The 26,546-nt window shown below is 39.2% G+C and overlaps 1 protein-coding gene across 3 annotated transcripts in view; it reads left to right on the top strand.

Moving 5' to 3' along the window:
* The window catches only part of DPP6 (dipeptidyl peptidase like 6), a 1,451,270-nt gene that overhangs the window by 994,155 nt on the left and 430,569 nt on the right, over window positions 1-26,546 (top strand). For all 3 annotated transcript variants that reach the window (XM_073629963.1, XM_073629965.1, XM_073629964.1), the window contains exon 4: window positions 16,342-16,436. In XM_073629963.1, coding sequence (XP_073486064.1) covers window positions 16,342-16,436 — 95 coding nt within the window. The remainder of the gene's footprint in view (window positions 1-16,341; window positions 16,437-26,546) is intronic.

Raw genomic sequence — 26,546 nt, 5'->3', positions numbered from 1 at the left:
AGCTAACTATGATGGTGGAGGATGACTAGGCCTCACGTAGCCATGTTTTGGGAGTACCTATCAACATCCTGGGAGTATTCCAGTCAGGTTTCAGAAGGTATGTAAATGGCCCACACCTATAGCAAGTGTTTTATTCAGCTTTAGGCCCTTTTCACATGGGGCAGATCGCTCTATTGATGACAGGTCTGTCTCTGCGCACTGAGCAGGGACGGACCTGTCAGAGCCCCGCTGTTCTCTATGGGAACATCGGATGAAAACGGACAGTATGTCCGTTTTCATCCAATCCCATCCGATTCACTGGACAGATGGCAAACATTCTGTTTTGTTTTATCAAGACTAATCAATATATACTAGACTTACTGTAAACCTGTGATTCTCTGCTCCTTTGTATTTTCTTTAAACTGTATCATTTTGGAAAAGGGAGAAAACCCATATTGCCACTATGGTGCTGATTTATTTTAACAACATTTAATTGCTTCATAACAAATAATTTTCCAAAATTGCTGAAAATGCATCCCTGAATTTATCAAAGCTTTACAGCATCTTCTCCATATTTACTCCACATTTAAGAACATAGTCCATAGTTGCACACATACATACAGAACCGTGGAAGCTCTATACTGGTGCTATTATATATAAAATTATTTTTGGGGGCAGCTGTAGTATGTATTCAATATAATATTTATTGTTAGCTCAAGGAAAGATAAAAATGTATGTAAACTGTGTTAAAAATATTTTGGAGCTCCAAAAACAGGCAAAATACAAGGGAATCCAGCTGTGTTTTTTTTTTTTTGGTAAATGTACCATGGAACAGAGATGCATATGTACAAGTGACAGTATGGGGGTTGATTTACTAAAGGCAAATAGACCATGCTTTGTAAAATACTGTTGAAATCTACAAGTGCAGTTGCTCCAGAGCTTAGTAAATAAGGTAAAGCTTCACTTTTTAAAGAATACCCAATTACGTGCAAGGAAAATTAAAAATAAACTGCATTTTTCATGCACATGATTGGATGATGAAAGCCAGCAGAGCTTTTGCTTATTTACTAAACTCTAGAGCAAACGCTATTTGTCTTTAGTAAATCAACCCCTATATGTCCATTTCACTGTGCTCTGTACATGAAAATATTTGGAATACTTTTGTAATATTGTAGGGATCAGCCAAAGATGGCTAATGCCGCGTACACACGGTCGGACTTTTCGTCTACAAAAGTCCAACGGACGCTGACGGACTAAAGCTGGCTGGTAATCCGATCGTGTGTGGGCTTCTCCGGACTTTCAACTGACTTTTTTAGCCTCAAATCCGACGGACTTTAGATTTGAAGCATGCTTCAAATCTTTACGTCGTAACTACGACGGACCCCGAAGTCCGCTCGTCTGTATGCTAGTCCGACGGACAAAAAAACGACGCATGCTCATAAGCAAAAACTAAACGGAAGCACTCGGTCTAGTAAAACTAGTGTTCGTATTGTAGGTAGCACATTCATCACGCTGCAAAATCTGTGATCGTTGAATGCAGCGCATTTTATTTCTTCTTTACGAAGGCTCTATAAAGAACGAAGGTGTTTTGCTGTTCATAATCAGAGTTCTCCCAAACTGATTTCTGGATTCTTTTTCTCTTTGATCTCATGAATGATATAGTATGCATTTTAAAAACAATGTTTCCATACTAATAATACTTTTTCCCCTTTTTTTTTTTTAGGTTTGTAAAGTTACCACAAAGAACCCATTATTCTGTTTTTTTTTTTTTATAGTGATTATTTTTTAGTTTTTAGATAAAGTTAACCCAAAGCACCGTTTTTGGTTACGTAAATTTTTGGATTTTCAAGACTTACCACTTGAACATTATTAACATTAGTAATGTATTTTTGGTGTGTTTTTTTTCAAACTCAATGAGATTGTTGTCCCTTGTTAATTTAACATTGTGTGTAAAATCAATGATTTCAAAGAAAAAACATAAAGTCTTTTGTTAAACTCAAAAAATGATCCATTTATTCATGGTCAAAATAAAATAAAGAGGAAGTCAACGCTGTAAAAAGTCGGTGTACCAGAAAATTGGGATCTTGCGGAGTCCATATAAGAGGGAGCACAATCTGGTCCAAGAATCCCAGAGATCAACAGCACCAGCAGATGATCTAGATGTCCCCAGACTGTGGTCCTACAACAGCCTGCGTCTTCTGTCAGACCAGACTGAACCCAGGTCATCATTTTCTTCTCTTCCCTGCAGCCTTTCCTCCACGCTGCCCTGCAGCCTTCCCTGTAGCCTTCTTTTGAGGCTGTGGCTCTGGTGTTTCAGTTGTGGCAGGAGGAGGAGGAGGAGGAGGAGGAGGAGGAGGGGGGGCTGCCTCATGTAGTTGGGTGTTTTGTGTTAGCGTGCCCTGCAGCCCCTTATGGATTGTTTCCCCAAATAGGCGCTCACAAATGAGGCGCTGCTCCCTATTCATCTGAAGAAGCCTGCTGGCTAAGTAGCAGCCATAGGATTCTTCCGCTTCGGGGGGGCTCCTTAAAAAACGGGTGGCCTCTTGCATGAGGCGCAGGGATGCGTCCTGTGTGACCATCCCCTTCCTGGCCCTTTTTTTGGGAAGGTGGAGGGGAGGCACTTGGGATTCGGTCAGGCTCCTACTGGGCCCAGCCACCTCACTTGGCCCAGCCACCTCACTTGGCCCAGCCACCTCACTGGGAGCAGCCACCTCACTGGGAGCAGCCACCTCCTGCCTGACACTGGGCCCAGTCTCCTCCAGGATGATGGTGAATCCGGCCTCCTCCAGGCTGTCCATGGGCCTGGTCTCCTCCTGCATGCCACTTTCCCCACATTCCTCCTGGATGGACTCATCCTGTGTATAAAAAAAGGACAATAGTTTGAGTATATTTTTTTGGGTTCATCAATGACACACAGTTTGCTTCTCATGAATAGCAAATTCAATGTGAATACTTCTCTTTAATAAAAGAGTCTAATCAGACACCCTAATTATTTCAAGCAGGTGCCAAACATATTTAGCCACTACTGTCAATTGATATGTATACCCAATTTTGAGTGCCAAATTATTTTAGACAATTATAACATCCAGTTAACATCATTAATATTAGTACAGTAAATATTTGTTAAAATAATTTACCTGACTCCAGATGGTCATATCTGGTTCATCCAGGATGGAAGACCCAGCTTGCTCCTCATCAGCCTCTGCTGGGGTGGAGGGAAGGGTGGAGGGAAGGGTTGAAAGTGATGGCCTGGCTTCATTCTGGTCATCCAGAAAACGTAGTTGATTATAGTACCACAGCCTGGGTACATAAACATCATCTGCTGATGCTCCTGATCTCCTTGATTCCTGGATCTTCTTATGCTCCCTCTTATACATGTTCCTCAAGCCCCCAATTTTCTTGAGCAATGTCTCCATTGTTGCTTCCGGGATGGTCGCCTGGACAAAGGCCAGAAGTCTCTCCAGCGTTGACTTCCTCACATGCTTAGCATAATACTGAGGGTGTTTCACCTCCCACAAATTCCTCATCTCTCGATATTTGGAAATAAAAGATGTAAGGAACTCTGGATCCTTAAATAGGGGATTCATTATATCTGGAAAAGATGAAGTCACAAGACAAAAAACACTTTTATTATAGGTTTCGGCTAACCCCTCATCATCTTCTCCCTATGTAGGCCTCATCAATCTATCAAGCCATATAGGCCGCTTGCTACAAAGTCATGACCATAAAACCCAAAAAAAATATATTTAAAATTACCTTCGTTTTGTAACGTCCTGGTCCACTATCACCTACGCACAGAACGTTCGTACGACACGTGCGCAAGGGCCCTCTTCATACACTACGCATGTGTGAAACTCCGCCTGCGTCGCCCGCCCCTGACGTTCGAAATTAACTCATGTTCTCCGCCCCCTAATTCGACGCACAGAACGTACGTACGACACGTGCGCAAGGGCCCTCTTCATACACTACGCATGTGTGAAACTCCGCCTGCGTCGCCCGCCCCTGACGTTCGAAATTAACTCATGTTCTCCGCCCCCTAATTCGACGCACAGAACGTACGTACGACACGTGCGCAAGGCCCCTCTTTATACACTACGCATGTGTGAAACTCCGCCTGCGTCGCCCGCCCCTGACGTTCGATTTTAACTCATGTTCTCCGCCCATTTTTTGTTACGGCGCGTAGTGGAGTTAAAGAATGGCGGAGACACCTGAAATGTTGACGACCTCAGGTAGTGGAGACAGCCCGGAGGCTGGAACGTCAGCGAAATCTATGAGGCCTAGATTTAAGGCCTCTAATATGAGTTTTAAAGAGATGGTGGAGATGGTGGCCATTCTTCACAAAGACGACTATGATGGCAATTATGGGCCGTACGCACGGCCAAATTTGCGCAAGGCCAAAATAATGGCGAAGGTCGTGGAGACTTTGCAGGCATCTTTTGGGGTCCAGCGCTCCAAAGATCAACTGCGAAAAAGATGGTCTGACCTGAAACTCAGGGAGCCGGATCAATACCGACGTATCCGGAAAGTTCTTAAAAAAGTAAGTACTTGTCGTGTTTTTCTCTTGTGTTTATTACCTTGTATACTGCTCCATGTGCTTTTCCTTCCTATCCGATTTTTTGTTCATCGTTTTAAACGATCTTTTAAGAAACCTCGTTACATATCTATAGATATATATCTATATATACATATACACATATATATACATACATATATATATATACATATATATATACATATATATATACATATATATATATATACATATACACATACATATATATATATATACATATATATACACATATATATATATATATACATATATATATAACTATATATATAACTATATATATATATAACTATATATATATATATATATATATATATATATATATATATATATATAACTATAGAGAGAGAGAGAGAGATATATATATATATATATATATATATTGAGAGATAGATATAGATATAGAGATATAGAGAGAGAGAGAGAGAGAGAGAGAAATATATAGAGAGAGAGAGAAATATAGAGATAGGTAGATAGATAGATATAGAAATGTAAAACATTCTTTTTGAAGATTTGAAGTTATCTTAATTTTGTGGCTTTACATTTAGTTAGATATTTAGAGATTTTGTTCCAGATATAGAGAGAGATCAAAAGATTATTAACTATATTTTGAGATATTGATATCTATCTATCCGATATGTCTTTCTAATTTTAAATATTGAGGTAAAATAGGAACTCTACACAAACCACTTCATTACAAATGTTGGAAAATTACTATGTACTAAAATATCTGTGTGCTAATTAGATTAATAATTTTTTGTTTCACATAGGGGAAAAATCACTCAGCCAACAACCAGAAGACAGTCCACCCCAAGCAAAACATGATTGGGAAATAAGCCCAAGTCCCATTGAGGATGTGGAGGAAGGAGAGGTGGGCGACATGGGCACCCCACCAGGTGAGTGTCTGACACACCAGCTTACGGTAATCTATGCATGGCTGCCTTTTATTTTATGTAATTTTTCTACTCTATTTTAGGTGATCTGGTTGTGCTTGAGTCAAGCAACAGCGCCACCCCCGAGGATGTTCATGAAGTATGCGACATGGGCACCCCACCAGGTCAGTGTTTGAGACACCAGCTTTATGGTAAGGTAAACTTATGTGTGCATATTTCTAAACATATTTTTTTTTTCATTCCACTTTAGGTCCAAGTGACTATTTCACCACAGACAGTGCCCAACGGCTAATTGCTCAAATAATGGCCTGGAATGGGGAGATCGATCAAATGCGGAATCGGCTGGATCGTATGCAGCAGGAAATGAAGGACATGATTGATGTTTTGGGTCGAATCTAAATGCCCTTTTTTAAACCCCAAAACATCAATCATGTCCTTCATTTCCTGTTTTGCTGACCCCATTCTGGGCCTTCTCTTTTTTTTTTTTGGCAGAACATAAATGGCTGTTTAACCTAATGTAAAAAAGGAGGGCTGTTTCTCGTAAATACCTCAAAAATCCACAAAAAAATAAAACTTGATTTTCAAAAAAACACAAAAAAAAAAAATAAAAAACTTGATTTTAAAAAACCAAAAAAATTAAAAAACTTGATTTTAAAAAACCAAAAAAATTACAAAAATTGATTTTAAAAAACAAAAAAAATTCCAAAACTTGATTTTAAAAAATCAAAAAAATTAAAAAACTTGATTTTAAAAAACCAAAAAAATTAAAAAACTTGATTTTAAAAAACCAAAAAAATTCCAAAACTTGATTTTAAAAAACCAAAAAAATTAAAAAACTTAATTTTAAAAAACCAAAAAAATTATAAAACTTGATTTTAAAAAACCAAAAAAATTCCAAAACTTGATTTTAAAAAACCAAAAAAATTAAAAAACTTGATTTTAAAAAACCAAAAAAATTAAAAAACTTGATTTTAAAAAACCAAAAAAAATTAATATACAAACTTTATTAAAAAAAAATAATAAAAACAAAAATAACTTGATAAAAAAAAAAACATAAACCAAAAAATTGCTTTAAAAAAAAAAAAAAAACAAAACAAAACTTGATTTTCCCAAAACAAAAAAATAAGCCTGTTTGTGAAAATCAAAAAGCCAAAAATATTTTTTTGTGGATTAGGTATAAATATTTAGATATAATTATATTTTGCTACATTATTAAGATATCATTCTATTTTTGTCTATGAACATTTTATACTAAATGCAGAACTGAATGCATAACAACCATTAATAAAAACATCTCCTTATAGGAATTAAATAAATGTGTGGTTTGTTATTTCAAGGCTCAGTATCATTTTAGTTATAATTGTAAAAAAGTTGTTTACAGTGGCAATGGAGCTTATTTAGACATTTAAAATTACAATACAGTTGGCACTACAACTGCTCGACCATAACCTAGGAGACAGCCCAAAAGAAAGGCAAGCAATAAATATAATGCAAGATTTCATCAATAATTTTTTTATTGTCAAAAATTATATATCCTGGCCCATTGCAATGGCCCCCCTACCCATAAAATAATTAACATATTGCTGTCTAACTTGACGGGCACTTTGGGGGGCCAAGCCAGTACGGACAGTATCCAGGCCTGTAAGGTTGGCTTCTATTTGTCCGGCCTCAGGCCCAACTGTGCCTATATAATTTGGAGAATGCTTATTTAAAAAGTTGTGCAGAATGCAGCACGATAAAATGATAAAATTAAGTTTGTATTCCGCCAAATTAATGGCTGTTTGAAACAGGCGGAACCGGCTGGCCAGAATTCCAAACGCATTCTCAACCACTCTTCTAGCTCTGGCCAGCCGGTAATTAAAAACCCTCCTCTCCGGGGTGAGGGTTCTTTGGGGGAATGGCCTCATGAGGTGCTTGCTGAGAGTGAAGGCTTCATCGGCAATGAAGACAAAGGGGAGTCCTTCCACGTTATCCTCATCAGGTGGCAATCCCAGGCCACCACTCTGGAGACGCTGGCAGAACTCCGTCTGGGCAAATACTCCTCCATCCGACATCCGGCCATTCTTCCCCACGTCCACATATAAAAAATCATAGTGTGCCGACACCACCGCCATTAAAACAATACTGTGGAACCCCTTATAATTAAAATAATATGACCCCGAATGGGGTGGTGGCACAATGTGGACATGTTTCCCATCTATAGCCCCTCCACAATTGGGAAAGTCCCAACGGCTGGCAAAATGGGATGCCACAGTCTGCCATTCCTGTGGCGTTGAAGGAAACTGGGAAATCAAACAAGAAAACCAAAATCAATTAATTTGGAAGCTAACATTGCAAGAAAATTAGACAATTAAAAACATTATTCCCCAGCATCAGTATAACATTCAATAATTTAATTGTTCTGGAATAACTAATATGGAAAGGCACACTTATCAGATTGCTCACCCCCTCTGATGGAACATTGATTACATTTTAGGGGGTTGTGAAATCCCTAAAAAAAATTACTTTTAGGACACGCAGGAATTTAGGGACTAAAAAGGCTACAAGACTGCAGTTGTCGCACTCTGCAGGTGCAGTTGCTAACCAGCTTACAGTAAATGAGGTAATGTAAAAAGGCATTCATGTTGCAAGGAGTACACAATCACATGCAAGGGCAATTAATGAAAACACTTTGAGGCTTGCATATGATTTGATGATGGAAATCAGCAGAGCTTCTGCTCATTTACTAAAGCACTGGAACAAATGCACTTGTAGAGTGCACATGCATTTTGCAAAGTGCAACATATATTTGCTTTAGACAAATCAACACCACAGAACATTCCAGCAAATTTTAACGAGGGTGGGGGTGGGGGGGTTGTGAAATCTAGATAATTGCTCATTAGCAGCACACTATTTGGAGTGAGTTTAGGTGGTGGGGGGGGGGGGGGTTGTGAAATCTAGATAATTGCTCATTAGCAGCACACTATTTGGAGTGAGTTTAGGTGGTGGGGGGGGGGGGGTGGGGGGGTTGTGAAATCTAGATAATTGCTCATTAGCAGCACACTAAATACACTCAAACAAAATACATTCCAAATGAGTAGACTAGGTGGATATGTTCCCATCACTTCATGCTGGGAAGGTTATTGAAGGAAAATATACATGCATGACAAAAAATAACAGTAAAAAATTCCAGCATGTGTGAGGATAAAAAGGGGACATTCACACTATATTGCAATGATGGTAAGTAGTGTTTGAAGCAAGAAATACATCACATTATCAAAGATTACATAAAAGAACATGTGATGCTAATAAAAGAAAAATATCTTACCTTAATATAGTCCTTCTGCAGGACCTGTATGATGGCAGAACAGGTCTCTGGGATAATGATCCCCAGAGCCTGGGGGGAGATGCCTGTCGAGAACTTAAGGTCCTGCAGGCTTCTCCCTGTGGCCAAATACCGCAAGGTAGCGACCAGCCTCTGCTCCGGAGTGATGGCTTGCCTCATGCAGGTATCCTGCCTGCTGATATAGGGGGTCAGCAAAGCCAACAAACGGTCAAAAACGGGGTCCGTCATCCGGAGAAAGTTCCTGAAATCCTCAGGATTATTCTCACGGATCTCACGGAGCAAAGGCATGTGACAGAACTGGTCACGCTGAAGCAACCAATTCTTGGTCCATGAACTCCTCCTCGCCCTGTTCATGGACTGGTCTTGGGCTGAAGAATAAACTACAGCACCAAGCACATACAATGCACGAGCTCTACGACGAGTACGTACAGGTAACATGGCTTCAAAACGGTCGGCTGGTCAGAACGCACTAAACAGAACGCACTGAAGAACAGCAAGGCCTGTGAAGAACGACCTGAAAATCAGGAACGAGCGGCCAATAAAACAAAGATTTCTCAATGCCAACTGACCAAACGCACTGAAAAGCAGATACAAACCTCACAAGCACAGACTGAACAACAGTTAAAACGAACTGAAAAATACGAGTCTCACAAGCGCGAATCGTCTCTCACCAAACTTCTACTAACACGAGATAAACACGAGATTAGCAGAAGGAGCCCAAAGGGTGTCGTACGGGCTATTGAACTTCCGTTTTATAGTCTCGTCGGACTTGGTGTACGTCACCGCGTACTAGGCTGTCGTACTTTTGTGTGGTCGTGTGTGTGCAAGTCCGTTCGTAAGAAAGTCTGCCGCAAGTCCGCCGAAGGTACGTCGGAAGTCTGTCGGACAGGCTGTCGGACTTTTGTAGACGAAAAGTCCGACCGTGTGTACGCGGCATAACTTTCAAGTAAGTTACTAGTTTGAACACAAATTGCAGTATACACAAACCAGGAATCATCTCAACTCTTTGCCCTGTTCTGTTAAATAAGCAGACACGACAGCATCTGCGAAGCTGATCAAAAAGACAGTATAAGCAGGATAAATACTTAGAAAGCACTAATAAAGAAATGAAATCATTTAATGACTACCACAGTTAAATGTATTTCCCAGCTGACAACAGTCCATCAAGCGCATCAGCAATCTATTACAATTAGCTGTGTCATTTTTTTTTAAATCAGCTATTTTAAGTCTATGGAGCATAACAACCAACTCTTGTAATTAAACACTTAGCTGTGTTTGTACTCATGATCAAGGGAGAATACTTTTTCCTTTAATTATAGGGGTAGGTGAAGCAAATAATACATACATTGTCAGACTTTTATAAGAAGTTATCTAGGTTGTATCAATTATTTATAACAGTTTATTACATTCTACAGAAGGGCTTTCTCCCATGGTTCAGGATAATTGATTATTGCACACAAGCACTTTTTTGCAGATTAATTAAAATGCACAATGGGCTTCTATACTGAAACCCTCTTTAATTTCTCTTTATGATTGGCTATGGCTGGTGTTAATCTGAGAAGCAGGATTATATTGTGCATAACTGTTCGTAAATCTAAAAAAGCTCTACAATCAGCCTGTAAAATGTGTGGCCATTTTTAAGTAGATAGATAGATAGACAGATAGATAGATAGATAGATAGATAGATAGATAGATAGATAGATAGATAGATAGATAGATAGATAGATAGATAGATAGATAGATAGATAGATAGATAGATAGATAGATAGATAGAGGTGCATCTCATAAAATTAGAATATCATCAAAAATGTAAAAAAAAAAAAAAAAAAATGTATTTCAGTAATTCAATTCAAAAATGAAACTCATATGATTTATATAGATGCGTTACACACAAATCAATATATTTCAAGCATTTCTTTCTTTTAATGTTGATGATTATGGCTTACAGCTAGTGCAAACCCAAAATTCAGTATATCAGAAAATTAGAATATTACATAAGACCAATAAAAAAAGTTGTTTTTTTTTTTAATACAGAAATGTTGGCGTACTGAAAAGTATGTCCATGTACAGTATAGTATGCACTCAGTACTTGGCCATGGCTTCTTTTACATAAATGACTGCATCAATGCGGCGTGGCATGGAGGTGATCAAGTGTTATGAAATCTCAGTTTTCTTTGATAGTGGCTTTCAACTCATCTGCATTGTTGGGTCTGGTGTCTTGCATCTTCTTCTTGACAATATCCCACAGATAAGGGGTTTAGGTCAGGTGAGTTTCCTGGCCAATCAAGCACAGTGATACCATGATCATTAAACCAGGTATTGGTACTTTTGGCAGTGTGGGCAGGTGCCAAGTCCTGCTGGAAAATGAAATCAGCATCTCTATAAAGCTGGCCAGCAGAGTGAAGCATGAAGTGCTCTAGAATTTCCTGGTAGAGGGCTGCGCTGACTTTGGACTTGATAAAACACAGTGGACCAACACCAGTGGATGACATGGCTCCCCAAATCATCACTGACTGTGGAAACTTCACACTGGACCTCATGCAACTTGGATTTTGTGCCTCTCCACTCTTCCTCCAGACTCCGGACCTTGATTTACAAATGAAATGCAAAATTTTCCACAGTACGTGATGAAAACTGGGCTTCCATAACACCTCAGCAGTCCCTCAGGCTGATCGCCTCCGATGCAAAAGGAGCCCTACCAATTATTGAGTGCATACTTTACTGTACATGGACAAACTTTTCGGTAAGCCAACATTTCTGTATTAAAAATGTTCTTTTTTATTGGACTTATGTAATATTCTAATTTTCTGAGATACAGAATTTTGGGTTTTCACTAGCTATAAACCCTAATCATCAAACTTAAAAGAAAGAAATGTTTGAAATGTATCACTCTGTATGTAACACATCTATATAAAATATATGTTTCACTTTTTAAATTGAATTACTGATTTAAATTAATTTTTTGATGATATTCTCATTTTTTGAGATGCACCTGTATATATGTTTATTACCTTGACATTTTTGCCTACTGGTATTACGCTTACACAATCACAATCTCTTTGCGAGGATAACTCCACTTTAGAGGGAAAAAATATAGCAAATAAAAAAAAAATAATATAGCATATACAATTTCTACACAAGTAACTGAATTAAATTAAATGTAATTGAATGTTATTAAACATTACCTTTCCTTTTCAATCTGCAGTGCTGTAATTTTCTATAAACGTCAATGGAATATGGCAACCTGGAGGCATAGTATACACACTTGATGTACAGAACTTCCCCAAAAATGTAATTTCCTGCTAGTATGATTCGCTCACTGACTTTTCCAGAAGTCTGCACTAAGATACAAGTCAGATTTTAGGCATCCTCTGCAACAAAAATTTTACTTTTGATGAGATACTCCGAAAGAGTTATGCCCTGTACACACGGTCGGACATTGATCGGACATTCCGACAACAAAATCCATGGATTTTTTCTGACGGATGTTGGCTCAAACTTGTCTTGCATACACAGCATGCGTGGCACTTTGTGCATCGGATTTGTGTACACACGATCGGAATTTCCGACAACGGATTTTGTTGTCGGAAAATTTTATAGCAAGCTCTCAAACTTTGTGTGTCGAAAATTCCTATGGAAAATGTGTGATGGAGCCCACACACAGTCGGAATTTCCGACAACAAGGTCCTATCACACATTTTCCATTGGAAAATCCTATTGTGTGTCCAGGGCATTAGTCGCATCTAATGGGATGCTGAAACCGTAACTTTACTCATTAGAACAATGCAAGTGCATCAGCTGATAAGTAATGAAAAAGTCACGCCCATTCAGGTTCACTTGGCACATTGACATAACCCAACAAACAACTTTTTCCTCAGAGCAGAAACAGGTAGGAATCTGCAGCAAAGTTTGTTAACCACTAAGCTACCGCCCACCATCATGTGATGACGGGACGAAGCAGCTGTTGTTTAAAAAAGAAAATAATTGGATATTTATTATAGCAAAAAGTAAAAAATATTGTTTTTTTCAAAATTGTCCCTCTTCTTTTGTTTATAGCGCAATAAATAAAAACCGCAGAGGTGATCAAATACCACCAAAAGAAAGCACTATTTGTGGGGAAAAAATGATAAAAATTTCATTAGGGTGCAGTGTAACATGACCGCGCAATTGTCATTCAAAATGCGACAGCGCTGAAAACTGAAAAATGGCTTGGGCAGGAAGGGGGTGAAAGTGCCCTGTATTGAGGTGGTTAAAAATCCTCGCATCGTACATTGATCACCCAGAAGAAAATGCTTTTTTTTTTTCTCAACAAGAGTTGAGTTAAGCTGGCAGTGCATAGTGGTGAAAGGGTAAGGGGAGGTGGTGACAAGAGAGCAGGTGGCCACCTACTTGCCAGAAAGGATAGGTAGGTAGCACATAACATCCCCATGCCAGCACCCTGGCAGCAGTAGCATATCAGACTCTGGGACCTATCCTGCTTTTGGAGGGTACCCCTTTTTGGAATCTCACTTAATGCAACATTAAAGCTTTTTTATTATTATTAAAAGAACAAACATGGCATAATTACCTGCTCTGTGCAATGTTTTTGCACAGAGCAGCCCTGATCCTCTTCTTCTTGGGTCCCCTGCCTGAGCTCCAGACTCCTCTTTGGCAAATGTGCTCCCATGGAAAGCCGCCTTCCATGGGGGCACCCGTGCATTCTTGCTCCCGAGCCACCCTGTCTGCGTCTATTGACACAGAGCGGGCGGCTCGGCCCTGCCCCCTGCTCACTTGGCACAGCATTTAATTGACAGCAGCGGAAACCAATGGCTCCCACCGCTATCAAACTGCCCAGGGAGAAGGGAGACGGTGGTAAGAGCCGCGGCTCTCATGCACATCACTCGATCAGATCAGGCTCAGGTAAGTATAGGGGGGCTATAGGGTTTGCAGCACAGAAGGTTTTTCACCTTAAGGTGAAAAACCTTAAGGCTTTAGAACCACTTTAAACCACTTTAAAGCATGGTAAAGGCAAAACAGAGTCTCATGCCCTTGGTGTTCCAATGTCATGGGTGTACCATTTTGTTTGTTTGGTTTGTCAGGCTGGTAGCAAAGGCTGGTCAGGCTGGTACCACCCACCACAGGACGGCCCTGCTGCGCATCACGTACATGTACATGACTTGGTATTTTCAGGTAAAGGTTGAGTGCGTATCCGCTTTTTTTTTTGTAATTCACTACAGCACAAGCCAATTAGTGGGTCCCAGCCAATAATTTATAGCCGGGACCTTCTGATCAGCTGAGCAGAGTGCAGCGATGTGGCTGTTTTTTTTTTTCTCTCTCTGCAAAGCAGGGAGATAAAACAGTTACATTGCTTAGTAAAATCAGCACACTTTACACACTTTGGACTTGTTAGGCACCCAGTTAACCCTTTGAGTGCTCCTAAATGTTAACCTCTTCCCAGCCATTGTCATTAGTACAGTTACAGTGTATAGTATTAGCACTGATCGCTGTATTAGTGTCACTGGTGATGTCAGTGTCATTTAGCCAGTTCCCACAAGGTGTCAGTTAGTGTCAGATTGCCCAGCGCACTATTACGGTCCAACTATAAGTCACTGATCACCCCCATTACTAGTATAAAAAAAAAAAAATTACAGTGTTTATACCATCGTTTGTAGATGCTATAATTTCCCCACAAATTAATTAATAGACACGTATTGGATTTTTTTTTACAACAGACATGTAGCAAAATACATTTTAGCCTAAATTTATAAAGAAATTAGATTTTTTTTAATGAGATATGTGTTATAGCAGAAAGTAAAAAAATATATATATTTTTTAAAATGTTCAGTCTTTTTTTATTTATATAAAAAAAATTAAAAAAAAACACAGTGGTGATCAAATGGCACCAAAAGAAAGCTCCTATTGTGTGTAATAAAATATATACATTTAATTTGGGTACAGCTTTGCATGACCACGCATTTACCCGTTAAGGTAGCGCAGTGCTGAATAGCAAAAAATGGAAGGGGGTAAAAACGTAATGTAAAAATATTCAGCAAATACATGGAAAGATCTGTAGAGATTTGAAAGGTTTGAGTGGAAATGATAAAATGCAGGGGATGTAGAAAATTATTGTTTCTGACAAATGTGCAATGTGTATGACATTTACTAGACTATAAATGTGGTAAATAGCACAGTAAGAACTATTCCCAATTGATTTACAGATGTTGATGAATTTCAGGAGCATCTCTTGACATGTTGAATCATCATGTTCAGGATATTCACGTCCAGGGCTTTTTTCTCAGAGAATAGGTGCAGGTACTCCCCTCTTCTGAGTCATAACTTTTCTGCACCCCCTACCCACCCCCAAGTACTGTCCCTTGGTCCCACCCCCTACCCACCTGCCAGTATCACCCCTTTTGGAAAATACAGAACCGTGTATCATTTTGTGGTGCTACGCAATTTGTATGGAATTTGTTAATGATAACAAGGAAAATTAGTAAAATAGGTTCCCTGCAGCCAGCAGCAATAGACCCCCCAGAAACAATAGATTCCCCTAGCAACAATAGACCTACTGCCAAAACAATACCTCCCCCCAGCAAAATGGATCCACCCCAGCAACAATAGATCTCCCAGCAGCCAGCGTCAATAGACTCCTCCTTCAATAGTAGGTCCCTCTCAACAACAATAGATCCCCCACCAGCAACAATAGTCCTCCTGCAACAATAGATCCCCTGAAGAGATAACCGATCCCCAAGCAGCCAGCAATAGACCCTCCAGCACCTCCCAGCCATTACATACATTCAGTGCCAGAGGTGCCATAACTGCGTTCCCCCACGTTTCCGCTGGAAAAAAAGCCTTGCTCACGCCTCCTGCTTATCATAACACCTTCTGTCTAACGGACCCCGTTTATATTTACCATGCTTTTGTAAGTTATGTTGTGCGCTTTATATAATGTAGATTACACAGTAGAGAATTGGGAGTTGTATGTCTTTTAATTGTTTAATAACTTTTGACAGTATTTCACTATTGGAAGTTTTTTAAGTCTAATTCTGGTCATGTATACCGAATACACATTACCAAGGAGTCACTATATGGGCTTTTCCTTTCTGCACAACTATTGAAAGCTAAATATATGGGATCTCCACCTTGCTGTGTTTGATGTGGATTTCTAAATACAATAGAGAGTGCTACTTGACCTTTATATTCCTAGTGGTCAATATCATACAGTGAGCTGTTGTCATCTAAGAGGTGAGATATCTCAAATTGTGTGGATTTTATTTGTACTTAGCTTTGATTATTGGTAGACTTTTAAAACACTGTATATATTGTTTTTTGTTTTTTTGTTTTCTACAGCAATGCACGTTATATGTTTTGTTTCTTCTTTTGTATATGTTAAGAATATTTATACATTGAATTATAACCTTTGTATGTAATTTTTTAACTTAATGAGCAATCTGTTTTCATTATCTTTTTTGCAGTGTTTATTTTACTTTATTAATATGTTGACATTGAAAGTAGCAAGTACAATAAATGACTGTTTTGTAACAGTACAACTATATTCATATTTCATCACTAATCTTTTTTCTTTTTTTTTCCAGGCAAAGAATTGTTATTTAGAACACAACAGGGTCATGTGGTGAAGCTGAATGTTGAGCGGAATGAGTCAACGTTATTGATAGAGAAGAAGATGTTTGTAAGTATATTTTCTAATATAAGACAGCGGATGCATTGGGCTGATCAATGCCAATACTTTTATGCTGACAAAAAATATTGGTTGATCACATCAAACACTGGCAGTACATAAAAAAATCAAGATATTTAGCTCATAGCAACCAATCAGGAATAATGTTTCTTTTCTCTAACTGTTTCAAAATAATGAAGTTTGATTGATGATTGAAAACCTTCATCATTGATCTTTACTTCTATCAAATAAGGCACAGTTGGACTTGTTTAACTATTTGCTGATATGAGCTCCCTGCATTATTTATGGGGTTTTATGTAGGTTTCCACTATATTTATACGAGATGCTGCCCTGCGTTAATGCTGTGCTGCTTGGTCCCACGTATACCCCCTGCCTGACCCCATTATCAGCTTGAATGGTCAAGGCTCAATTTGATGAGCAGGTACCAATCAGAATAGTTCCTGCTTGAATGTTCATTGTAACAGCTGGTTACAGCAATCATTCAGTGTATTATTGCAGAATTGTTACAACGTTATAGTGCTGAAGTCATGATATGCAAATCGGATAGTAAATAAATAAATATAGCGCTACATTTATTTATTTATTTATTTACTATCCATTTTGAAATTAGTGTGGTGTACCACTTGGAATGTTTAGCAGCTGTGCACGTTTATTATTAGGTTATCTTATTTAAACATCACAATATTTTTTACTTGTGGCGCTGATTGTTTCATCTTATAATATGATATGCAAATCATGAGTTTGTTGTACCAAATCTGCAGGAAAATAGTGAAGTAAAAAAAATCATTGTAATATAATAATTTTAAGATTCTTTAACTCTTAACTAGGTCCACATTAACCCCTTATTAAAGCGCAATGCCACCTTTATCTCTTGTACCCAGCCCCCTTTTTTGTACAAATCTTTTTCAGGAGTCTTCAGCATGGTACATAATGTGCCAGGTCCTTTTTCTTTTAATTTCTTCTCTGCAGCTGGGTGCTCCTCAATGATGCAGAATGTTGCTGATGTCAGAGCTGTCCTCTTCATCAAAATACTGTATGTGCATAACTAAAACCCCCTAGGGGCAGATCAATGACACCCAACACTCAATAAAGTTTGATGAATATAATTGGAATCATAAGAGGACCATCGCTGGATCCCAGAGTGGGTGAGTCTGAGGAGGACAAAGCTGGAGGAGACAGCAAGAGCTGCATTTTTATTTTTAGATTTACTGGATATTTTATTATTTAAGTAGATCTGGGCTTTTGCCTCTTCCTCTTCCTTATTTCTTCTATTTCGCATTTTTTATTGGTTTGCTATTAGCATGCACGTTTAAATTTGGTTCTGTTTTTTTTTTTTTTTTTGCGGGAGGGTTGGATTAAGTAAAATCATACAGTACTTCCTTAATATATCTACGTTCATCAATTTTTTATTAGATACATAATATTTTAGCTAAAGAGAAGATAGATTTAAAGCCAGCTCTGGTTGAAACTAGAAAAAACATACACTAAATTACCATAAGTATTGGGAGGCCTGAACTTTAATGGCATCCCAGTCTTAGTCTGTAAGGTTCAATATTGAGTTGCCCCCCCCCCCCCCCCTTCTGCAGCTATAACAGCTTCAACTCTTCCAGGAAGGCTGCCCACAACGGTTAGGAGTGTGTCTATGGGAATGTTTGACCATTCTGAATATTTGACCATTTGTGAGGTCAGGCACTTATGTTGGATGAGAAGGCCTGGCTCGCAGTCTGCACTATAAATTCATCCCAAAGGTGTTCTATTGGGTTAAGGTCAGGACCAGTCTGCAGACCAGTAAAGTTCCTCCACCCCAAACTTGCTCATCCATGCTGGAACAGGAAGGGGCCATCCCCAAACTGTTCCCACAAAGTTGGGAGCATGAAATTGTCCAAAATGTCTTGGTATGCTGATGGCTTAAGAGTTCTCTTCACTGGATTTAAGGGGCCAAGCCCAACCCCTGGAAAACAAACCCACACTATAATCCCCCCACCACCAAATGATTTGGAGGGGTGGCCCAATACTTTTGACAATATAGTGTGGATGAGAGAGTTAGGGGTGGAGGAACTTGACTGACATTTTGGACAATTTCATGCTCCCAAATTTGTGGGAACAGTTTGGGAATAGCGTTGTCCTGTTCCAACATGACTGCACACCAGTGCACAAAATAAGGTCCATAAAAACATGAATGAACGAGTTTGAGGTGGAGACTCATGACTGACCTCAACCCGATAGAACATCTTTGGGATGAATTAGAGCGGAGACTGCAAGCCAGGCCTTCTCGTCCAACATTAGTGTCTGACCTCACAAATGCGCTTCTGGAAGAATGATCAAACATTCCGATAGACACACTCCTAAACCTTGTGGACAGCCTTCCCAGAAGAGTTAAAGCTGTTATAGCTGCAAAGGGTGGGCCAACTCAATATTGAACCCTGCGGACTAATATTGGGATACCTTTAAAGTTCATGTGCGTGTAAAGGCAGGCATCCCAATAGTTTTGGCACTATAGTGTATGTATGTTCATTCATTTTTTTTTTTTTATTACATATGTAATATTGTAGTTAAAGAGTACATTTTCAACTGTGTATGTACAGTAGAATAGATTTAAAGCCAACTCTGGTTGAAACTAGAAAAAAAGATATGTTTCCATGTGGTTTTTTTTATTATTATTTTTGCTATAAAAATCAACAATTGGGTATCATGAGTAATCTCAACCTTTGGGCAAATGCAGTAGACATATACCTAAATTAAAAACATTGGTCTGGTCCATAAGGAGTAAACAGCTGCTAGTCCTGAAATATTTATTAGGAAAAAAAGCATTATAAACACAACCAATAAGAATTAATTTTTCACTTACTTGATCTTAAAAAACATAAGTCTGGTTGATTGCTGCAATATAATGTCATTGCTTTTGTCAACGTTGGCAACATTAATGCTGGTGATACATTTTTCCACAGAAAGGTTTGCTCTGTGACAAAAGACTGAGCTGTATTATTTCTGTGGGGGTACAATATTATTTCTTCCTCTCTGTCTGCTATGGCTGGGGTCTGGTCCAGGACATCAAAGACCTGTTTGAACAGAGACATGAGCTATACTTCAGCTCCATGATTAAAAGACTACATGTGCAGCTCCTGTCAGATACAGTAAGTCTCTCGATTTACTGCCACAATGATTTGCATTTTAGTCAGGTGAAAATGTGATCCAGAGAACTAAGTAAAAGTCAAAGCTGGACAGGAAAATTCTATTTTTGGTAAAAGCTACTCAATAGGAATTTGCACTGGTTCATCTCTCTGCTGCTCACATGAAATGAGAAAGAAAAAAATGCCACTAGATACTGTAAATATGGAGCCATTTACTAAAAGAAAACTTTTATTAAAATAAGATAAACCTATATTCACTTATACCATACAATCAATCTGAAAAAAAAAATGCAATTTTTGTACCTACCATAAAATATTTTTCTTGGAGTCCATTGAGTGGCACGGGGATATAGTGCTTCATAGACTTGTATATAATATGTGGCTTCCTTCAAAAGGTGGATATTGGGAAATGGTAAAAAAAAGCCCAATCCCACCCCTAACCATCCTGCCTCAGTTTTGTGGGCAAGCAGTACATAAGGTTAATAACACAGGGGAGTGAGGCCTGGGTCCCTCAATAACCCCAAGAATCTTTTTTTTTTTGTGTTCCTGGGGGGATACGGGAATATAGTAACTCATGGGCGTGTGAAGCATCCAAAAGCAATGCAATGGAGGGATGAGCAACAAACAAATCCAATAGAATATCTGAAGGAGCAAATGCCTGAAAAGGCTAAATGAAAAAAGGGGATCAATATTGAAAGTGCTACTATAAGGAAGGGTACCAAAACAACTCATTGCAAAGCAGGACAGGTAGCAACACTAGGGAAAGATTGCCATCTGAAAGGATGATGGACCTCAACAATAATAAAGTGGAGACCACAACAAAAATGTAGAGATAAACTAAGCAGCCATTATACAGACAACAGGTAGAATCAAACAGACCAACAGCAAAAAAAGACAGGAATGTATATAATGAAAAGGCAGAATATATGACAAACAAGTATGCTTCAACCGTAGATCAACCAGTGAACAGCTTGGGTAGAAGCAAATTACCTTCACCCTTGATTTCAGGGAAATGGAAATCCAAAATAATAGAGCCTTTTCAATAGTAATCTAAAGATAAAAGAGAGAGGTAGACCTTCAATCTCTCTCAATAGTAATCTAAAGGCAGAGAGGGGAGGAGACCTTCAATGAAAAGCAAAGTAGGGTGGAGTACAGAGCTCCTGAGTTGGAGAGATCTACACACTTATATAAAAAGGGTAGGCTAGTTAGGAGAATAAAGAGAACAAATTAATTAAGTATCCAACCTGCTAGGACACTAGTAAAATTATGAAGCAGAACAATAAGCAACACGTTACAGTGGGCTGGCCTTAAAGTTTTAGTAAAGTCCCAATATTAATTTGTACCTACAGGTAAGCTTATAGTCAGGCTTACCTGTAGGTACAATGTGTATCTACAGTCCTAAAAATGCACCGTTTAGGAGCTATTCAGATCGGCAAAAGCTGATGACATGACCTGCACATGTGCAGGGGCACTCTGCATTCAGGGCACACAATATGCAAAGTGCCGTGCCTTGGCTCCTGCGTGCGAGTAATGTTATCGAGGCCCTGGCCATTCAAATGGGAAGACCTGGTGAAGATGGAAGCATCAGGGGGGCCGTGACAGTGCTGAACTGGAGGACTCATGTGCAGGTAAGTGTTCATAATTGTGCTAATATTTGGTGCATACCAGCACATTATGGAATAAACAGGCGAGGGATGAAATTTTTTGTTAGCCGTTTACTACTGCTCCACCCTCTGAAGGCAGCTGCACATAAACCACATTTCTATGAATTAGAGCCAGTTCACATATGTGCGGGGACGGCTTCAATGCAATTTTTCAAAGGAATCCAGTCCGGTTTCGATCACTGGTTCAGGTGCAATTCAGGTGCAAATTTTTAAGTGTATGACACTTGAAATTGCACCTGAACAGGACTGAAAATCGTACAGCACTCTTTTGAAAAAGGCACTGTGGCCAGCTCGCAGATATGTGAACTGGCTCCATAGAAAGCTGGTTTGGTTCACGTCATGCGAATTGGATGCGGTTCAAAATGCATCCAATTTGCATTTATGTGAACCGAGCCTTAATATATCCTTGTGTCTTAAAGGGCAGTAAAGATTTAGGAATTTCTAAAGGTCATGATTGAAGTTTTAAACTGAATACAGGTTCACTTGAAGGGTAGTTGCACAAGACAAGCAAAACTAGTCAGTTAAATGATAATGCAATCCAGCAAACCTTCCATTTGGTAAAAAATATACCTTAACTTGAGTTCTTTGCAATTAATTGAAGTTGGAATTTACAGAGATCCTCAAATGTGACCACAGCAAACATTATGAATAGACTTCAAGGCCCATACCATGTACAATTATATAACAACAAAAGGAAAAAAACTATTTTGTCAAACCAACAATTGGAGACCAACGTGGAAAACCTTTAGAAACCACTACTGTAAAAATATCTACTTTGCAGAGCTACCAAGGTAGTTCAAATATAAAGAAAAAAACTAAGAAAATGTATATATCTATATGCAACCTGCTTAATAAACATTTGGATCTATAAAATAATTTTAAAGACAATAAACACAAATAAAAAACATAGCTATACCTATTAAAAACAAACTCTACCCTAAACTATCATTATAATAGGAACAAAATGCATGAATACATCCTAAAGCATAATATTTACTAACTCATAACAAGTGTATTATCATGATTTCCTATTATTATAATACAGGATTTATATAGCGCCAACAGTATGCGCAGTGCTTTACAATATAAAGGGAGACAGTACGATTACAATACAGTTTATTACAGAAGGAACAGGTAGGTCTTGAGGCATGGAGCTTACAATCTAAAGGGAGGGGGAGGTAGTACCAAAGGTAATAGTTGCAGGGGGTGATCTGATGGAAGTCAAAGCACAGATTTTAGGTGGAGGTGGGGGATAAATTTGTATTCAAGGATCGCCTAAAGGCGGACAGGGCAGGAGCTAACCTGACTTACTGGGATAAGGAAATTCCAAAAGTTGGGAGAGGTTCTGGAGAAGTCATGGAATGAGGTAACAAACTAGAAAGCAAGATTTCTTGGCTGGAGCAAGAAGAATAATCTAGGTGATGTCTGCAGATTAGGTTGGTGATGTGGTGGTTGGGTCACAGGCAAAAAAAGGGAAAGGAGGAGGAGGAATAGAAGGAGAAAGAGGAAGGGATGTCATTCAGGGAGGGGGGCAGCCTTACACAGATGGGGGTATCCACTTGAGGTGTAACTACACAGACACTAGACGAGTGAAAGGAATAGAACAGTATATGCACAGGATAGACAAACAATAGATGAAAGTGACTTTAAAATCATCAACCATTCCAAGGTGAACCTCTCTAATGCTCAGACTCTTCTTCTCTCTAAAGGAATTATTTACCTTGCACCACCACTGTTTCTATGTGATCAATGCATCCTTTTTTTCATTTTCTGTAATATATAAATCAAATTGTATGTTGAAACATATGGAAGTCCTTTTGTCCCCATAGAAACCAGTTTCTTTAACCCCTTTGTGCCTAAGGGTAAAACAAATCTAAATGCCTAAGCACAATTTTGAAAATGTGACATGTGTTAGTAAAACTGTACATATCATCACAACTACTTTGTGCATCCAGGTGAATTATACTGCATTTATTTCAGGACAAATTGGGTTTTCATTTGGTGGTAAATGGTAATGGATATCTCCTGATTTTTTTTTAATCATCAAAGGAAAACCGTCCCAAAATAATAAAAACATTTTTTTTAAATATAGCTGTATATTTCTTGCTACCACAATAACCTACCACCAAAGAACATCCCAAATAAAACTCTCCTGCTCCTGATGATCGCAGCAATAACACTTATGTCTATGTTAGTTGTTGTTTGTACCCGCAGAACAGCCCAAAAACAATAGTGCACATTTTGCTTTTTTTATCCTACCTAAAACACACTGACACTAACTGACACTGATACTAATTAAAAAAACAAAAAATCCTGTAAAAAAAACATATTGACCCTGACTTTTGATCCAAACACTAACCTGGCACTGACCTAGATCAAACATTGATCTAGTTATTTTTTTATTTTTTTTATTTTATTATTATTATTTTTGACATACTTTCTTTTCTCTGCAAGGAGAGAGAGAGCACAAATGTGGCACGCTCCCAGCACAAAGGGAGATAAACAAATATGCAGCCCTACAGAAAAAAAAAAGCCCAGTCCAGTGGGGCTGCATATTTGCGTATATGCTCAGCGTGAAGGGGTTCACTTTCTGGGTAAGACAATTTGCTGTAGATGCTGTCTTCGAGTTTCAGATTTCTAATTCTGAAAATGCTGAAAATGTTGTCTTCCTGCTGTTGCCAGGTAGAGGTGTTTTAACTTAAATCTGAAAATTCCGCCCCTCCCATCTTCCCCCCTATCAACATGCCAATGAAATGATTTAATAAAACTTTCATTTTTCATTACATAGCTTATTTTAGATCTAGTAACAGCATTACTGGATTTCTGTGCTTCTATATGCAATGAAGGCAGATCATGGCTGGTGGGGTGGCTGATGGGGCTGTGCTTATCTTCCTGAACACAGGAAGTTGTAGTATTGCTCATGTGTGATGTTGAGCATCCATGGTTTAAAGAGCTGAAATCTGAAGAATGAAAGGGGTTGGCTAGGCAGTAAGGCTGGGAAGTAATGGGGTGAGGCTAGACATCCTCTAGCCAGGAAATGAGGCAGGCTCCGCAGGCTCTGCAGTTGCAGTCTATATATTTAATGCTGTGAGAAACTCACAATGTACATTGAAATTAGAGTAAGAAATTTTAGTACAGGAGAAGAGACTGTGCAAGAAGAAAGGTAAAGATAGAATTCAGGTTTAAAGTGATACTAAAGTCTTATTTTTTTGTTGTTAAAAATAACAAACATTTTATACTTACCTGCTCTGTGTAGTGGTTTTGCACAGAGCAGCCCTGATCTTCCTTTTCTTGGGTCCCTCTTTGGCTCTCCTGGCCCCTCCCTCCTGGTGAGTGCTCCCACAGCAAGCAGCTTTCTATGGGAGCAACCAAGCCAAGCTGCAGCTCCGTGTGTCCATTCAAACATGTAGCCACTACTAGGCCCCACCCCCTCTCATTTCTTATTGGCTCACTGACTTTTATTGACAGCAGCAAAGCCAATGGCAGTCTGCTGCTGTCTCAGCCAATGAGGAGGGAGAGTCCCAGTCAGCCAAACCCCTCTTGCAACATCGCTGGATAGAGATGGGTTTAGGTATGTATTGGGGGGGGGGGCTGAGGGGGACAGAAGGTTTTTTTATCTTAAAGTGTTTGTTAAACCCCCCCAAAAAATACACATCCTGGTCCTTTAACCTCCCTGGCGGTATGATTATTTCGGATTTTAGGTGCTGAAAGCGGTACAATTATTTTGCATGGAAATTTGGCGTTTTATATTGTAAGCCTGTAATTCTTAACAATAACACACTTAAATCTGTCCAAACAAGAGTCTAGTAGATATCCCGGGTATGATAAATTTTGAAACACAAAAACATAAATTATAATATAATAAATAAATATAAATAATTTAAAAAAATAATAATATAATAATAATAAAATTCATTTCTCCATAAATCACTATCGCTCAATTCTACAAGTGTTCTAATTTGCTATCGCTGTTTTCTAGCTGGTCTAAAGCCACTTTTGACGTAAGACACTTTTTGGTTGCTATGGACAATCTTCAGTTTCCAGGCAGAAAGAACAGTATATATAACATAAAACCGCATGCAGGGCATGGGTCAAAGCACTGGGGACAAAAGGGATGTGAAATAATTTCATACAGTACTGTAATCTGTAAGATTACAGAACTGTATGTGTTATGATTTTTACAATTTTTTTGAATTTGCCACCAGGCTCCGCTCCGTGTGTCGCAACGCTCGCAGGGAACGGATCCTGGCACGGAGAGGCTTCGGAGGAGACAGAGCCCACGGACACTGCAGGGGACATCGCAGGATCCTGGGGACAAGGTAAGTAACGCGGCACCAGGATCCTGCAATGTAATCCCGAGTGTGGCTCGGGGTTACCGCTAATGGGACTGAATTTTAACCCCGAGCCACACTCGGGAAAACCGTCAAGGAGGCTACAGCTGAATACACAGCACAGTGCCTGTGCTGTGTGATCTGCTCCCCTCTAAACTGTAAAAAAAACCCTCCCTTAACCTGCCACTTCCTGTATGACCCTCTCTATATTGACCACAATAACCAGGGCTACTCAGCCCTGACCACCGTGGTCAGAGTACATTCCTCCATAATACGCTGCCCTGCTCTGCTCTCCTCTCTCCCCCTTACCCTCTCCTTACTGCCTGTCAGCACCCTCTCTGTGTCGGTCTCCACTCTGCCCCGCCCCCTGACGCTATTATTAAGAAAAGAAAAACCTACAATGATCACTGCCAGCACCTCTATTAGAGGCTGGCATACCCCACTATGTAAATCCTTTTTAAAAATAGCCTGAAATAGCTATTTAGAGCTGTCTTCAGGCCGGACACGTGACTTGTGGTCGCTTTAGAGCTCCGAGACAGGGCTTCTGTGGGAGGAGCTGAGCGGCCATGTGATCTCCCCGGCTGATGTCAGGGAGAGATCATGGTCCCTCCTGCAGTAGCCGTGTATCGGAGCTGAAAAGCGCCAGTCACGTGACTGGCCTGAAGACAGCTCTAAATAGCTATTTACAAAGCTTGTTTTTAGAAAGGATTTACATAGTGTGGTATGCCAGCCTCCAATTGAGTGGCTGGCAGGTTTTAATAAATAGGCTTAACAAACACCTTAATGCATAGAATGCATTAAAATAAAAAACATTCTGACTTCACAACCACTTTAAGTACTGGTCTTGACAAGTACTTCTCTTTTAAGGTCAAACTTCTTAACAATGACCTCAGTAATATTGTACAAAAAATTCTATATACTGAAGGCTGTTTACAGTATTTTCTACCAAGACTACGTTGTGCATTAAAAGAAATT

Source organism: Aquarana catesbeiana, linkage group LG05 (assembly GCF_042186555.1).
Source record: "Aquarana catesbeiana isolate 2022-GZ linkage group LG05, ASM4218655v1, whole genome shotgun sequence".
Lineage (NCBI taxonomy): Eukaryota > Metazoa > Chordata > Amphibia > Anura > Ranidae > Aquarana > Aquarana catesbeiana.
This window is presented reverse-complemented; position numbering and strand designations above follow the sequence as displayed.